Source organism: Lithobates pipiens, unplaced genomic scaffold (assembly GCF_037356315.1).
Source record: "Lithobates pipiens isolate NorthernLeopardFrog02 unplaced genomic scaffold, aLitPip1_a1.2 Scaffold_22, whole genome shotgun sequence".
NCBI lineage: Eukaryota > Metazoa > Chordata > Amphibia > Anura > Ranidae > Lithobates > Lithobates pipiens.
In genome coordinates, this window is record NW_027507784.1 from 260,249,542 (window position 1) to 260,266,018 (window position 16,477).

At 44.8% G+C, this 16,477-nt stretch overlaps 1 protein-coding gene across 1 annotated transcript in view; it reads left to right on the plus strand.

The window, feature by feature from the left end:
• VWA3A (von Willebrand factor A domain containing 3A) overlaps positions 1–16,477 on the plus strand; it is a 124,408-nt gene that overhangs the window by 65,322 nt on the left and 42,609 nt on the right. Inside the window, exons 17-19 of the mRNA XM_077448997.1 lie at positions 8,837–8,956; positions 10,338–10,412; positions 14,760–14,904. Of these exons, the coding sequence (XP_077305123.1) occupies positions 8,837–8,956; positions 10,338–10,412; positions 14,760–14,904 (340 nt within the window). The remainder of the gene's footprint in view (positions 1–8,836; positions 8,957–10,337; positions 10,413–14,759; positions 14,905–16,477) is intronic.

The window sequence follows — 16,477 nt, forward strand, 5'->3', positions numbered from 1 at the left end:
ATAATACACAGAACGCTGGGTAAAGCACTAAATAATACACAGAGCTCTGGGTACAGGACTACATGATATACAGGAAGGTGTTAGGCATAGAGTGCAGAGTTCAGAAGTTTGCTATGCACAGAGGACACTTCTGCACTCTTCTCTCACAAATTATCTCTGCAGCCACTTCTTAGGCCTTCCCCTACAACTCTCCATCTCTCCATGCTCCCCCACTGCCCTCACCTGTGTACAAACAGACCCCCCCATCTGCTCTCCTCCTGTCTTAACCCTCCACACAGTCAGTTTGTGATTCTGCCTCTTCTCTGCTGAACAGCAGCAGGAGCGGCAGTGAGATCATCCAGCAGGGGGCGTCGGCATCTGAGCCACCAGGTTGTTTCACCATGAGGTGTCCTGTCTACGTTAATTCAGCCCTGAATCCAGGGACAAAACTGGGGACAAACTTGGTCCTGGAACAGTGTCCTCAGTCCGAGACTGTCCCCAGAAACCAGGGACATCTGGTCACCCTAGTTAAAGGAGATTTATAGCGTACACAGCATACACTTTCATTTTATAACATCAGTGTTGTAATAGCAATACAAATGATAGTTTTCTCCAATCGCCTTTCAGGACAACCTTGGAAAGAGTGCAGCTCCGCCCATTTTCCAGGAAACACATGCAGCCTTTAAATCCCTCCTCTTCCACCATGGCCTCAGTTATTTTGTTTCCTCCGTCATGGTGGAAATGCATGCTGGAACCAGGGATTGCGCTCCCCAGCCTCTCCAAGCTCAGTGAAGCAATGGCCAGCAGGAGGTGCAGTGTCGGATGCCCGGAGTCCGAGGATGGCTCAGGTAGCTGGGCAGTTCACCACCGTTGATCAGTGGCATGTTCCGAATTACAGTTCTGGGCCCTGGCTGGCGGGTGATGTCACGTCCAGTGACGCGGCTTCCTGTGGGGTCGTGTCGACAGGTGATTCCAGTCGCCTGGAATGCAAAGGCCAAGGGGGCGGGTCTAACGATCGGTGCTTCTGATTTCGGGCCCTCGATGATGGCGTCAGAACTGGGAATTTTAAAAACAGAGGAGTTTTCTCATTCCCCGCTGCGCTCTCTGCTACAATGGATGAGAGACCGTCAACCAAGGGGGAAACAGGCACCCCAGGCATCGGTCAGGCCCAGGTAAGAGGGGCACAGTGGTGCCTTTATTCTTCTCCTTATGGGCCTATGCTGTGACTATTTGTTTGTGTTCCTCCCTGTAGGGAGCCTGTTACTACAGGGTCAAAGGTTACCTCTCTCGGACCCTGCAGTTTGATGGTGGAGGTTTTGCTATGAATTGATTTCAACACGAAGGGGCATCTCTCTCTCTCTCTTTTATTGCTGGTGGTGGTCTGTGGTTCTTAAAGCACTAAAGGGCAGGAAGGTGTTCAGCATTTTAGTAAAATGCTGTTGCTCTTGTTTCAGGAAAAGGTTTTAGGGAAAACGAAACACATGAACCCTCCAAGTCAGAGGAAATGCCCTTCATGCAAGAATCCTCTCAGAGACTCTTGACAAAAGGCTATGTGCAGATCCTGCATTAAGGAGTTTGTCAAAAAGGAAAATTCCCAGCAATATAAAGATTTGTTTACCTCAGGGCTTGAACTCACAAACTCACTGAGTTCAGTCAAATCATTGCTGGTCTAGCCAGTAGGTCAAGTTGAAACCCAGCAACCACCATTTAGTCCTAGGGTATCTACCTCTAGGCCTGTAGAGGTTGTAGACTCTGGGGATGAGGGGGCAAGTACTCTTCCCTCCCTCAGGGATTCAGATGATGAGGAGGACGATAGCCGGGGCTCTAGGTACTTAATTTTATCTTTAGAAGAAGTGAATGACCATTTGAAAGCGATCGACATGACCCTCTAAATTCAGGAGGAGAAAGTGCAATTGTCGGTTCACGATAGAATGTACCAGGGTCTGGATGACACCAAAAACAGGGTGTTCCCAATCCATAGAGTTCTATCGGATACGGTCAAGAAAGAATGGAAGGACCCTAAAAGAGGCCCCTTCCTGTCCAAAACCCTCAAGAGACGGAGACAAAGTCTGAAGTGTAGAATAAAAAACATGGATGGATGCCGCTTTTTCACAAGTGTCCCGTCACACAGACCTGGCCTTTGAGGATATGGGGGTGTGATGGATTAAAGGGCAGATTCCCTCTTGAAAAAGGTGTGGGATTCCATATCGGCCAGCCTCAAACCAGCTATGGCTTCCAAGGTGGTGGCAAGAAATCTAGAATGCTGGGTGGAAAAGCTGAAGAGTCATGTGGAGGCAGGGACACCATGAAAAGATCTTTTAGAATCCTCTCTGTTAATTCTAAAAGCAGTGAAATGCATGGCTGATGCTTTGGCTGAATCAATAAAGATGGCAGCAAGGTCATTAGCTTTGTTGAATTCAGCCAGATGAGCTGTCTAGCTAAAAACTTGGACGGGCGACACATATTCCAAGATTATATTGTGTGGGATCTTCTTTTTGGTCCTGACCTGGAAACAAACTTGGACAGGACAGCTGACAAGAAAAAACAAACAGCTAAAAAGAATTTTCGTGCTGTTCAACAGCCCTGTAAAAGTAGGGAAGATAGCAAGAACCGTTAGACCTCCCAAAAGGGTAAGGGTAGAGGAGGAGTTCTCTTTAGATTTACCCCAGACCAGCCCCCCAAGAACAAGTGACAGTCTTGTTCCAGTAGGGGGAAGATTGTCTGCTTTCCTTCTACAATGGAACAGAACATCTTCAAGCCTGTTTGTAAGGAATGTTATCTCTCAGGGATACAATCTGGAGTTTTCAGAGCCCCCCAAGCAGGTTTTACGTTACGGCTCTTCCATGGGATCATGACAAAGCTTTAGCAATGATGAACCTATTACAGGATCTGATTCAACAAGAAGTTATCGTCCAGGTCCCAAAACATCAGGAGAGCCGAGGCTTCTATTCCCACATTTTTCTGGTGATAAAGCCTTCGGGGAAGTATTGACTGATCCTGAACCTAAAAATCCTAAACAGATCAATTTGTTACAAACATTTCCACATGGACACAATCCATTCAGTAACAAATCTATTGACTCCAGACTGCTTCATGGCATTCCTAGATTTGAGGGATGCTTACCTATACGTCCCCATTGCTCAGGCTTCCCAACAGTTCCTCCGATTGGCCATCAACCTGGGGTCATCGGTTTGGCATCTTCAGTTCAAAGCTCTGCTTTTCGGACTCTCATCTTCCCCCAGGATTTTCACAAAATTAATGGCGGAAGCCCTGGGCCTCTGAAGTTAAGAGGGATTTTCGTCATTCCATATCTGGACGACCTGTTGTTTTTTGTGGACTCCAAGGAACAAGTGGTAACAAATCTCCAGGTATCACAGGCTCACCTCAAGAACCTAGGGTGGCTCCTCAACCTGGAGAAATTGAATCTGGAACCAAGACAGGAAATTATGTTTCTGGGTTATACCATAAACCCAGTGCTCCAAAAAGTTTTTTTTACAACAGGTGAAGTTGCAGAAGATCTTTTCTGCAGTATAACAAATTCAGACGAATGTCTCAATCTCAGTCCGATTTGCCATGGCAGTGTTAGGACTTCTGACGGCTTTAATCGCAGGCGTACAGTGGGTTAGATTTCATTCCAGACCACTCCAGTTGAACATCCTACAGACATGGTCGCATCAGGTTTCACTGGAAAAGCAGATCAGACTTACCTCAAAGGTAAAACGAGCACTCTGGTGGTGGAGGGAACCTGACGAAAGGCCTTTTTTGGGTCTTTCCACTAGACAAATGTCTAACAACAGACTCAAGTTCCTGGGGCTGGGGAGCCCACCTGGATGGTCTATGGTCTCAGGGGATTTGGTCCAATACAGAAGCCCAAAGATTGTCAAACTGGGGGGAACTAAAAGCCATCTTTCTCGGTCTCCTAGTGTTTCAACAAGCAGTGAAGGGACATCACGTTCAGGTCCTTTCGGACAATATGACTGCTGTAGCATATGTGCTCAAGCAGGGAGGAACCAGGAGCAGAGGACTTATGGAACTACTTTCCTGGGCAGAACAGAATGTGGCCTCTCTGTCGGCAATTCACCTAAAGGGTTCTCAGAATCTGCTAGAAGACCTACTCAGCAGGAGGAGGGTGGTGGAAGAAGAGTGGAGCCTGAATCAAGAAGTCTTCTTAATGATCTGCAGAACATGGGATCAACCCCAAGTAGATCTGTTCCCCAGCCAACAGAACTCAAAGGTTCAGAACTTCTTTTCACTGAGAAGACCAGGCCATAGGCATAGATACTCTTGCACATCCATGGCATAACCAACTGTGCTATGCCTTTCCCCCCTTCCATCTGATACCAATGGTCTTAATGAAATTCAGAGAAGAAAGAACCAACATGATTCTGGTCACTCCATTTTGGCCAAAAAGACCTTGGTTCGCATCACTGCTACATTTGGCCACAGAACCTCCGTGGAGGCTACCGCTAAGGAAGGACCTTCTAACACAGGGCTCTGTGATTCATCCGGAAGCAGACCGGTTACAGCTAACCACTTGGCTTCTGAGGAAGATCTCCTAAAATCCAAGGTTTTATCTGATAAACTAGTAAAAACCCTACTTTCCAGTAGAAAGGAGGTAACTCAGGCCACATACCTGAAGGTCTGGAAGAAGTTTAATTCCTATTGTACCTCTAAAAGCTTTCAGGTAAAAAGTGTTGTATCAGTCCTTGAATTTCTCCATGATGGAATGGAAAAGGGACTGGCAGCCAGCACCCTAAAAACCCAGGTGGCAACTCTTTCAGTTTATTTTGAAAAAACTCTATCCAGAGAAGTCTTAATTTCGAGATTCTTTAGGGCACTAGCACAAAATAGGCCAGTGGCCCTCAAAAATTTTCCTAGCTGGGACTTATCTGTTGTTTTACAGGGTCTCACGAAAGCATTCTTAAAAAAATTAGTTTTGAAAACAATCTTCTTAGTGGCCATTACCTCGGCAAGAAGAGTCAGCAAGCTTCAGTCCCTGGCAGTCACGGAACAATTTCTTAACGTTTTTCCAGACTGAGTGGTTCTTCGGACAGACCCAGCTTTCCTGCCCAAAGTTTCTTCAAATTTTCATCGCTCACAGGAAATAGTTTTGTACACTTTCTCCTTAGCTCCTGCCAATACAGGAGAAGAAGCCTTCCACACTTTGGATGTAAGGAGATGCCTGCTTCACTTTTTATCAATCACTAAGGAATTTACTTACTGTCAGCCGCAGATCAAGCCTTCGGCAGGAAGGTACTTCAGGCAGTTGTCCTGAAAGGCAATTGGAGAAAGGCCTAGTTAGACTTACTGGTGACGGTATTTCTAAGAGCCTTTCAGGACAACCGCTATTTCCCTCCCATTATATCTTAGAAGTGGTTTAAGTGTCTATCATGGTTGTTGTGGTTTTCTGTGCTTTGTTTTCTAGTATGTTGGAGACCACAATAACTGAGGCCATGGTGGAAGAGGAGGGATTTAAAGGCTGCATGTGTTTCCTGGAAAATGGCGGAGCTGCGCTCTCTCTCCAAGGTTGTCCTGAAAGGCTCTTAGAAATACTGCCACCGGTAAGTCTAACTAGGCCTTTTTTGTTAATCCAATATAAGCTTACTTAAAAGGATCAATATTTTATTGATTTGGAGATGTTCTTATGTTTTTTTCCAGCCCTGATGAAGGGGGTGTTTTTGGATCCCTGAAACCCATTGGAGACTCTTTCAATTGTCCCCCTGACTCTTAGGCCACTTTCACATGGGGCAGAATCTGTCCAAGTGGATCAACCTGCTCAGAGGGAGATCTCTCCGCTGATCCCCACTGAGCAGGCAGATGGCAGGTCTGTGTCAGCTCCGCTATGCAGTGCAGACAAGGACACAGCCCGCTGTTCTCTATGGGGTGGTCGATCCGTTCCTATCCACCGGACAAATGGCAAATGCATCCCCATCTGTCTGTTTTCAGCAGGCCAGGTCCAGACAGATGCCATTGGGTGACAGCAAATACATGTCCACTGATATCCGCCACCCCATAGAAAACAATGGGTGGTCCGATCGGGTCCGTCTGAAAACGGACAGGCAGAACCGATCCGTTCACTGGTGTGAAAGGGGCCTAATTGGAATAAAGTTGTATCTGGACCTTTCAGCAGTGGTGTGATGCTTCATTTCACATTTATGTTACATTAAGGCAGAGTAGACACTGTTGTACTTGAGCTGCCTGCCACCAATATGAAAAAGAAATACTGGATCTGCTGTAAGTAGTAAATAACTTGATGAGCTGTATCCTGAATCACATGGAACTTTTAAAGCCCAAAGCTGGGAAACTTTAAAGTTATCTTTTGGAGTGGGGTTTACTCCATATTGCAAGGGTTAACTTCTTATTTCGGGTAAAAATAGTGTAGCGCTTCTACAGTAGTGAGTGTGATAAACACACACATAAACAAACAAATGTATATATAGAGAAAGTGGTCACATAGAAAAGTCCATGATCATGTGAGAAAGGTCCAATTGAAATGGGTGAAAACCTTCGTGATGTGACTGGTGCAGAGATGGTTAGACCGCTTCAAGAGAGATAGGGGTCTTGCTAGTCAGATGTACCCAAGTAAATCGCCTTGTCTGCAGACATTAGAAAAATAGGTAAATACTCTTACCAACTGTGTTGGACTCACACGGTCTTATGACGGTTGAGTCTGGAAGGCTTGGGGTCCCAACCTAGGACCAAAGGATGGATTGGTGAAGGTCCGTCAGAATGGTAAGGAAACTCCAAACAGCTGTAGACCATACGGTGTATCTCACGGATGGAACGTCAGGGTAGTTTCTTGTCCAGCTCAGACGTGACTCGATCAGCACAGGTAACCCCGAATATGGGGTAGAAGATGGTGTAGGTTTTAAGCCAGAAAAAGAAAAAGAAAGCTCCACATGGTGCGGGTCAGACGGTCATAACCGGCAAATTTATTTAAAAGTCAAATAATAAAGTAAAAAATTATGACTTGGTGATCACATAAAGACTGAATAAAAAATAGAAATAAAAGCAATGTGGGGTGCCAACAGCTAGCCCGACGCGTTTCGACATAAATGTCTTCAACAGAGGCATAACTTCTTATTTCATCCGAAGGAGAAAGTCAGCTATTCAACTTAGCTGATCCTCCACTCCCCTGCGCTCCGGAGTCTCACTGTCACTTGGCGCCTTCATGTCCAGTTCAGTTCTATGAACCCTGCATGCTGTCTGGATGCTGTCAAGACCTTACATCTAATTCCGCGTACACAAGATCGGACTTAGTACGGACTTTGTAGCAGAGGTCCGCCAAACTTTTCCATGAGGACCTGCCCATACACGACCATACTTTTCTGCCGGACTTTTGAAATGAATGGACTTGCCCACACACGGAGAAAAGTCTGTTCATTTTGAACGTGGCTCCAGGTAGCTGGGACTAGCGAAGGAAGTTAATGTCGCCGCCTCCATTGGCGAGATTGACACCTCGCTAGCCCTGTCACCTGGTATGGACTTAAAGGGGAAGCCCTACGCTAAAAAAACAGCGTGGGGGTCCCCCAAAAGTCCATATCGGACCCTTATCTGAGCATGTAGCCTGGCCGGTCAGGAAAGGGGGTGGGGACGAGCGAGCGCCCCCCCCCTCCTGAGCTGTACCAGGCAACGTGCCCTCAACATGGGGGGGTGTTTTGGGGAAGGGGGGCCCTGCGGCCCCCCCACCCCAAATCGCCTTGTCCCCGTGTTGATGAGGACAAGGGCCTCTTCCCAACAACCCTGGCCGTTGGTTGTCGGGGGCCGGGGCTTATCAGAATCCGGGAGCCCCCTTTAATAAGGGGGGCTCCCAGATACCGGCCCCCCACCTTATGTGAATGAGTATGGGGTACAATGTACCTCATACTCCCGTGTTCTGAAAAGCCCCCCGCCCGCAGACCCTGACAACCAATGGCCAGGGTTGTCGGGAAGAGGCCCTTGTCCTCATCAACATGGGGACAGGGTGCTTTGGGGTAGGGGGGCCGCAAACCCTTATCCTGACCGGCCGGGCTGCGTGCTCGGATAAGGGTTTGATATGGACTTGGGGGGACCCCCACGTCGTTTTTTTGGCGTAGGGCTTCCCCTTTAAGTTCATACCAGGTGACGGGGACAGCGAGGTGTCAATCTCGCCGTCCCTGTCAATTTCAAAAGTCCGGGGGACTAGCACACAGATGGCCAGATTGTCCGCCAGACTGCCAGACTGGACTTAGAAACTTCTTTCTAAGTCTGCCGGACTTTTGGAAAGAAAAAGTCAGCCGAAGCCCACACACAGGCGGATTGTCCAGTGGACTCTGGTCTGCCGGACCAAATCTGCCAGATAGTCTGATCGTGTGTACGCTCATAAGAAGACATTGTGGGGACCAGTCATGTCAATCTCGCCATCCCCGTCATTTTCAAAAGTCCGGGGGACTAGCACACAGACGGCCGGATTGTCTGCCAGACTGCCGAGTCCGGCGGACAATTTTGAGTCAAAACTTCTTTCTAAGTCCGCCGGACTTTTGGAAAGAAAAAGTCCGCCGGAGCCCACACACAGGCGGATTGTCCAGCGGACTCTATGTCCCCTAGACCAAAATGAGCAATTAACCCTTGTAGTGTGGGTTTCAGAGAGTTGGGCATTAACTCTTAGCAAAAGTTTTTCACTAGGGGTTTAAATAAACCTGTATTAACTAAAAAAAACTTTTACGTTCTGAAGATTCTGATGAGAGTGGTGTCATCCATAGAGAAGCATGTTGAAGGATCAGTGTGCGAGGTTGTTTCACAGTGGCATGTCTGCTTTGCCTGCCTAGTAGTTTAATGGATTCCATAATATTATCTCATGCATATCTCATAGCTTTCACAATCCTCTATTTTTCTACAGGGTTATTTTGCTTGTGGACACGTCAGTTGAGAATGCTATGCATATTATACATATCCAACATTCTCTGAGACTTTTACTGGAGGAACAAATGGGAAACAAAGAGTTATTTAACATTATATCGTAAGTTACCACATGTGTTGATTAAAATTAACCATAAATCATGCATTGGGGGATATCAATAAATATATAAGGATTAATTCAATAAGATTTAGTTGTTAGTTTAATTATGGTTGTTTTTTTGTTTTGTTTTTTAATGACGCTGTTCTCATCAAAATTATGATCTGTGATTGATCTGGACTGATCTGTCACTTTTCTCAGAAGTCAACGATATTAAACTGAGATTGCAACACTTCTGCTTGTCAGCTGGCAGGTCCAGGCATATTCAGTGATGGGGTGATGTCTCAGTGCCCACTTTTCTCAGAGACATTTGTCTTTCAATACCTAGCTAATCGGCTTTGGATTTCCTTTTCTTGATTAGTGGACGGAGCACTGCTTAATTAATGGAAATTACTTGCAATTATATTTGTAATTTTCTGGGGATGGAAAAGTGTTGAAATTCACTGAAAATTGCATTGAGTAGGGCCAGCTTTATACTGGTCATATATATATAATGTATAGGCAATTTTGAACCACATAAAATATTCACAAAACTGATCAAATAAAACAGGGCCACCCACCACCAACTCTACAGACTTTTTCATAGTTTTGTTAGAAATTGTTTGTAGTAGCTTGCATTGATCTGTTTGCTTGTTTTAGAGCTGAGCTCCAGGCAGATGTAAAATGCACAAATTATTGCAGCTTTGTATATACTGTATTTATACATCATTAGGTGTATTTTGTAATGCAGTTTAAAGTACCTTAAATTTGTAGTAATTTTGACCTGGTATCAGCCTCTTACAAATGTTCGGTACAATCAGACTGGGAAAGTGAAAAGCAGAACGAAAAGCCAATCAGTTGTACTGCAGTGCATGCAAAAACATGCAGATAGGGGATAGAGCAGAGTGACAGAGAAACAAGTTCATCAGTGTGCTGTGTTTCTTTTCACTGTCCAGTCACACGGTGGGGGATGAGCGAAAGAAAAATCAGGTTGTCTGCCCTATATGCCAGAGCTGTGTAAATCAAAGGGCCCAATTGGCCAAAAATACAGATATTTGACAGTTTAAACAGCTCTCTATATGTATGTTATATGTTTGCCTGAAGTTCAGATTTAATGAAACTTGGTTGAAAATGGTTCAAATTGCCTGGAAATTGCCACGTGTATTACCAGCGCATACTTAACACATACTTTCATCCACACACATGGCAAATTTTGATCTACTGTAGAGAATTTCTGTATACACCATGAAATTATCTAATGTGTTGGTAGGTTGTCTTGATCCTTTCTGTTGTTTTTTTTCAGTTGAAAGGATGAAATGACATAAATATAATGGTGGGTGTGGCCAACTAACTAAATGTTAGACAACAGTATGCACGTTTTAAGTATAATATATTTGATTTTCAGATTTGGAAATTATATCCAATTTTGGAAGCCAGGAATGGTTCCCGCAACTTCAGAAAATCTGCAAAGTGCTTGGAAGTAAGTTCATTTGTGCAAAAGCTGACTTATTTATTAGAAACACTGAAAAATAGTCAGTTGTTCTCAAGCTGTTTGCCGGTACATTATAGCTATATGAATTTGTCAATATTATGACCCCATTGCATAGTTATCTTTACATTGGTTCCTCTCTGTTAAAGCAGAACTATAGCTACTAGAAACTGGCTTGCTGTAAAAAATAATAATTATAAATAATTTGCTGTGTAAGAAAATCTTCCTTGTCCTTGTAGACGTTCCAGCACACTACTTGCCTGCCTTGGCCCCCTTCTCCTAATCTTCCTAATAATGTGCTGTTACATAATTGGCCAGTCGTAGCACATATGCATTTTTAATCCTTTTGAGCCAGGCAATGGGTGGTGCCCTAATGGGTCACGCAAATCTTTAAGATAAGACCTTCAAGGTTCTGCTCCTGTATGTCCCTTACTGGCTCTTTCTCCTCTAGATGTCCCTAAAGGCACCCAGCCTGGCTTGACCAAAATCCCATGGCTTATGCAACCCTGTGTCTACAGCTAGGGACCACACATCCCCAAAAGTGCACAGGAAAATTCCAGGGGCAGTTCCCATTGGTTAGGATTGCATAATGTCCAGGCTGATGCATATATTTTGTGATGCTTTGTTGAAAAATGTATTGATTCAGAGTTCGGGACATGTATTCACTCTTCAGGTGGTGGCACAACAGCTTGGTAACAATAAAGGAAACACAGTTACAAAGTAATCCTTAAAGAGTGGGGATCAGTTGAGCAAGACTATACCCTTTAGCTTAGAGAAATAGGCAATGGATCTCCAAGCAAAGACTATACCCCAATTTTACCTCCCAGTCCAGGAATAAGTCCGTGGCTTCCCCCAAAGTATAAGTGTACAAATTGCAGTGCAGGCTGCAGCTCTTCTGGCTTCAGACTAGTCTTCCAATGACTGAGCACTCTATGTTATACCCCCTGACATTATACTTTTGCAACATGGATGACTGGCAGGAAGGGTGCCCAGCAACCTGGAGGGTGGGATGAACTCATAAAAAATATGTTGCACAGTACCAGCAGTGTCCCTAACTAATAGACAGCAACCCCTAGTTAGACCCCAAGGGGGATGCTAGTATAAACTCTGGCCTATGGTAAAAGGGAAAATGGCTGTAGGCTTTCCCTGTAGACTGGGGTGCCATCTAGTGGAAAATGAGACAACTGCATGGCTGTCATACACAGCACTGCTGTACCAAGCAAATGATACCTTCTATTTTTACACTTTGTTGTCTATATGCCTTTTTAATTGTCCTAAAAAAACATGCAACCTGCCAGATGTATAGTTGCTAAAGGGAGTGTCATCTTGCCAGTATGAAGGCCCAAATGGCATCTGATTTGCTTGAGAATGTGAGGAGAATTGCGCATATGCATAAAAAGGGGACAGGAGATAGAGGCATAATAAACATACTACAAGACCATTTTGCATGGTGTGACATGCTGACTGTAAGTAAGAGTGCATCCTGGCTAAGTATTGTCTTTCTAGGTATAGTTCTGCTTAAAGCATAAATAGTCTGAGGTTGACAATGCAAAACGGAGAAGAGGGATAAAATCAGCTCCGGAGCTGAAGCACACAGCTCACATTTGTATATGCCATCACTATTTTCCACACCTCTTGGAGCAATAATATACTAACATATTACCACAACTTTCAGCGCAATAGTAATAGTAGTTATTAAAGTCAAGCTAAAGGCTTCTGTATGACACTCTAAACAAGTACCAAATACAGTCACTATGTGATACATAAAGTAAACAAAATACTTCTTTTAACTTCCCTGAGGCCGCGTACACACGGGCGGACTGTTCGCCCAACTTTGTCCGCTGAACAGTGTTTCAGCGGACAGTCCGCTCGTGTGTGGGCTTCAGCGGACAGTTTCAGCGGACAGTCTGACGAACAAAGTTTTTCGGAATTCCCGTAAGACAGTCCGCTGAAACTTGGTTTGAGCGGACAGTCCGCTCGTGTGTAGGCTTGTTCGACAAACTAAGTTTTGCGCATGCTCAGAAAGGATTTACACGGCGAAGGTTGCATTGCAGTGTATTGGACGTCGAATTTTTCGTCCCGTCGTACGTGCCGTTCACGTCATCACGCACGGTTTCAGCGGACTGTTCGTTCATCGTGTGTGGTCAAGTCCGCTCATACAAATTTTGAGGGGACTGTTTGTCGGATTGTTTGACAAACTAAGTTGGGCGAACAGTCCGCCCGTGTGTACGCGGCCTGAGTGAGCCAAATCCTTTTTCATCTGTGGCTCACACGCTCCCCCTCTCATACACTGCAGCTCACAGTGGGCGAGTTTCTGCAACAGAGACAGTGTGGTCAATCCACAAAGCAGTGGACAGGACTAGTTGTGGCCAGGTTCTGATTGAAAAGCTACAGGCTTGAGAGTCAGCAATGTTAATGCTGATAGCCATGTCCCCTGCACCATTTTTTTTAATTCTCACTATATTGCAAGCAGACATAGCCTACATGAGAGTGGCAACTATGCTTTGAATTCAAGAGTAGTGCAGCATAGTTGCCACACCTCATAGGAAGCTGCATTAGGTGTATTTCACTTGCAGGAAAAACAGATAAAGTATTTGTGGGACTATACAGGGGGGCTAAGAGAAAGCTGTAAGTCAGATGCATTTACAATTAAGTGCTGCAGCACATATATTTTTTAATAGGAGATCATAGTCTACTGTAAACAATATTACTGCAGCTGTCTGAATACAACCATCAGGAAAAATTCCTCTATCCAAGCTGTTTAGCATGGGTGTGGGAATTGAGTGACATCTATCATTCAGCCCTGCTATCCTTAATTTCTAGCATTGTCACTATAGCTAATAGGACATTGTGTAGTCGAGAAAAAAATATATTGTGGGGGAATTTAGTAAGACTGGAACAGTCAGAATCTGAAGCTGTGGTACTTGACAACCTTTAGCTTTAGTTTTTAATGCTTAACTGAACAAGCTGAAGATAGAAGCTTATTGGTTAATATGCACAGCTGCTCCAGATTCCTTCTTTTGCAAGTTTAGTCCTTCCCCTGGAATTAGTATTTTCATTTGCTTATTTCATGCTTCCATTGTTGTCAAAGGTTGTGATAAACTATAAAGGCCTGATCTGATCTCCCTAGGGTATTAATGTTGGTTGCCCAGTCCCTAAACTTTAATAGTCATACTGTGCAGCCATTCATGCTTAGCCCATGAAGAGAGTGTAATGCCGCGTACACACGACCAGACTTAAGTCCGGCAGACTTTCGACGGAGTTCTGACGGAGTTCTGACAGAGTTCTGACGGACTTTCCGAATGAACGGACTTGGCCACACACAATCACACCAAAGTCCGACAGATTCGAACGTGATGACGTATGACTGGACTAGAATAAGGAAGTTCATAGCCAGTAGCCAATAGCTGCCCTAGCGTCGGTTTTAGTCCGTCAGACTAGCACACACACGAGCGGATTTCTGGGTCCGGCAGAGTTCTGTCGGAAAAATTTGAAACATGTTCCATTTCTAAAGTCTGTCAGACTTTTGCAAATCAAAAGTCCGCTGCAGCCCACACACGTTCGAATAGTCTGCCGGAATCATTCCGTCTGACTTTTGATGTTGAAAAGTCTGGTCGTGTGTAAGGGGCATAAGAGGTACACTGCAGACATGTTTTTAGTGTTGACTTACCTGGAAAGAGTAGAAGGAAACAGACAAGGATTTTCAACTTCTACAGTAGCAACTTTAGCTGAAACTTGTCCAGTGATGTCTTGTGACTCACAGATTTTGCTAAAAGTAGCTGGATTGTGAGATCGTTATTATACTGTCTATGGTCACCTTTAGGCTAGACATAGAAAGCTGCCTTCCCAAGACTGATGCCGCATACACACCACCAGACTTTCCGGCAGAAAAGGTCAGACGGTCTTCCCGGCGGAGTTCCGACGGAGTTCCGACCGAACGGACTTGCCCACACACGAACGGACGAAAGTCTGTTCGTTTTGAACATGATGACTTACAACATGACTAGAAAATGAAGTTCAATAGCCAGTAGCCAATAGCTACCCTTGCGTGATATTTGGTCCGTCGGACCAGCATACAGACGAACGGTTTTCCCAATAGAAATTGATTCCGTCAGAAAGATTTAAATCATGTTCTATTTCTAGGTCCGTCTGAATTTTTTTGAAGAAAAACGATCAGAATATCTCACACACGATTAGAATATCTGACGGAATGATTCCATCGGACCTTTTCTGCCGGAAAATCCGGTCGTGTGTATGTGACATGACTGATGTAGAAACATCTTCCCTTCATTTGTAGTGCTGCGAATAGAAAAATTCTAAATTCTTTTTGTTTTCCAGGTGGATCCTGAACCTCCAGTGTGAGGGTGGGAGAAATGTTGTGGGTGCCATTAAAAGAGCTATTGAATTTAACATCAATGACAACGAAGATGAAGAATCCCAGGGAATATATTTATTTACTAGTGGTCTCCCAGATCAAGACCTTGTAAGTGAAAAGTGATAATGAGTTGTTAGACTGACAGAGTAGTAAGAAGTAAAAGTTATATACGAAAAAGTTATCACATGACTGAGGGTACAGCCCCCAGGTGGGCTAACAAAGTGGTTCAGAAATGGCAAACTAGCTAAGCATGTATTTATTAGATTAATTATATCAAAAAATTGTCAAATGAAGAGTAAATTCAGTATCAAAATTACTCTACGTAATGATACGCAGTATAACAAACACACGGTCTCATCACCAAGCAAAGAATTAAGCTTATTCAGCATTATTATTGAAATGCAGTGGATTCCGTGCTGGTTTGTGTATCACACATAGTAATTGACGTCCGGACTTTTCAACAGTGACATTGTTTTTAATTCTTTGTTTGGTGATGGGACTGTGTTTTTGTTCTACTGCATATCTTTACGTAGAGTAATTTTGATACTGATCTTACCGAGAGCTTGAGAGGCCCAAACATTTAAAGGGGCCTCCACCTCACTGGACACATGTCTCCCACTCATCCCCTCTAACTGAACAATGAGCCTCTGCAAGTCAACATTTGTTACATTGTCACCTTGACTCTTGACATTTTATGGTTGGGCTGTGGACAACACATCTGCTATGCCTGCACCCTTATCTGGTCCTTCCAACTGGAGGAAAACAATCTTTGCAGGGACCAATGTCCCGTATCCCATGTCTGGCATTGCAGTTGTTGTGTCCACACCCTTGTTGCTTAAAATGGTTGTAAACCCTTACAACCAACTTTGACCTACAGGTAAGCCTAGATTAAGGCTTACCTGTAGGTCCAAGAAATATCTCCTAAACCTATACGGTTTAGGAGATATTTACCCGAAGACAGCCACCGCTGTCTACGGCGCATGCGCCATAGACAGCGGCGCACAGGCGCACTGGGCAGGCCGCAGATCGCGGCACTATGCCGCGAGTGTCGGCTCCCGTGTGCATGCGCGGGAGTGACGTCATCACAGCGCCGGAGCAGCAAGACCCAGAAGTCGCTCCGGGATACATGGCAGCGGCAAAGAGGAAGACGGAGGGGGCTTCCTTCTCAGGTAAGTTATTCATAATGAGCTAGTATGCTATGCATACTAGCTCATTATGCCTTTGCCTTACAGGGTGTGCTTTTTAAAAAAAAATGTTTTGCCTTTACTTCCTCTTTAACATAGCCTTGTCTAGCATGCATGGGATCTTGTGTGCTGGCGGCCCGCAAAATTTCCTCCTTGACCTTGTAGAAATGGACCCTGAATAGTGTATTGTGGACAAAGGAAGAATCAGGGTTCCTCAGGCCTGAAGTCCTGTGAACTCTGTCCAATTCAATAGGAGCATATTTAGGCTGCTGGTGTAGCTGATTAAAAATGGCAGTGACTGCCCCTGCCAGGTCCTTGTGCGCCACCGTTTCAGGGATGCCACAGATTCTGATATTGTTCCATCTGTTACGGTTCTCGATGTCATCCTGTTGATACATGAGCTGCTGCAGCAAAATAGTGTGGTAATTCAGGGTCACCTTGTGAGACTGTAAAGTATTGCAAATGCCATCAGTAGTGTTCTCTATGTCTTCCATGCC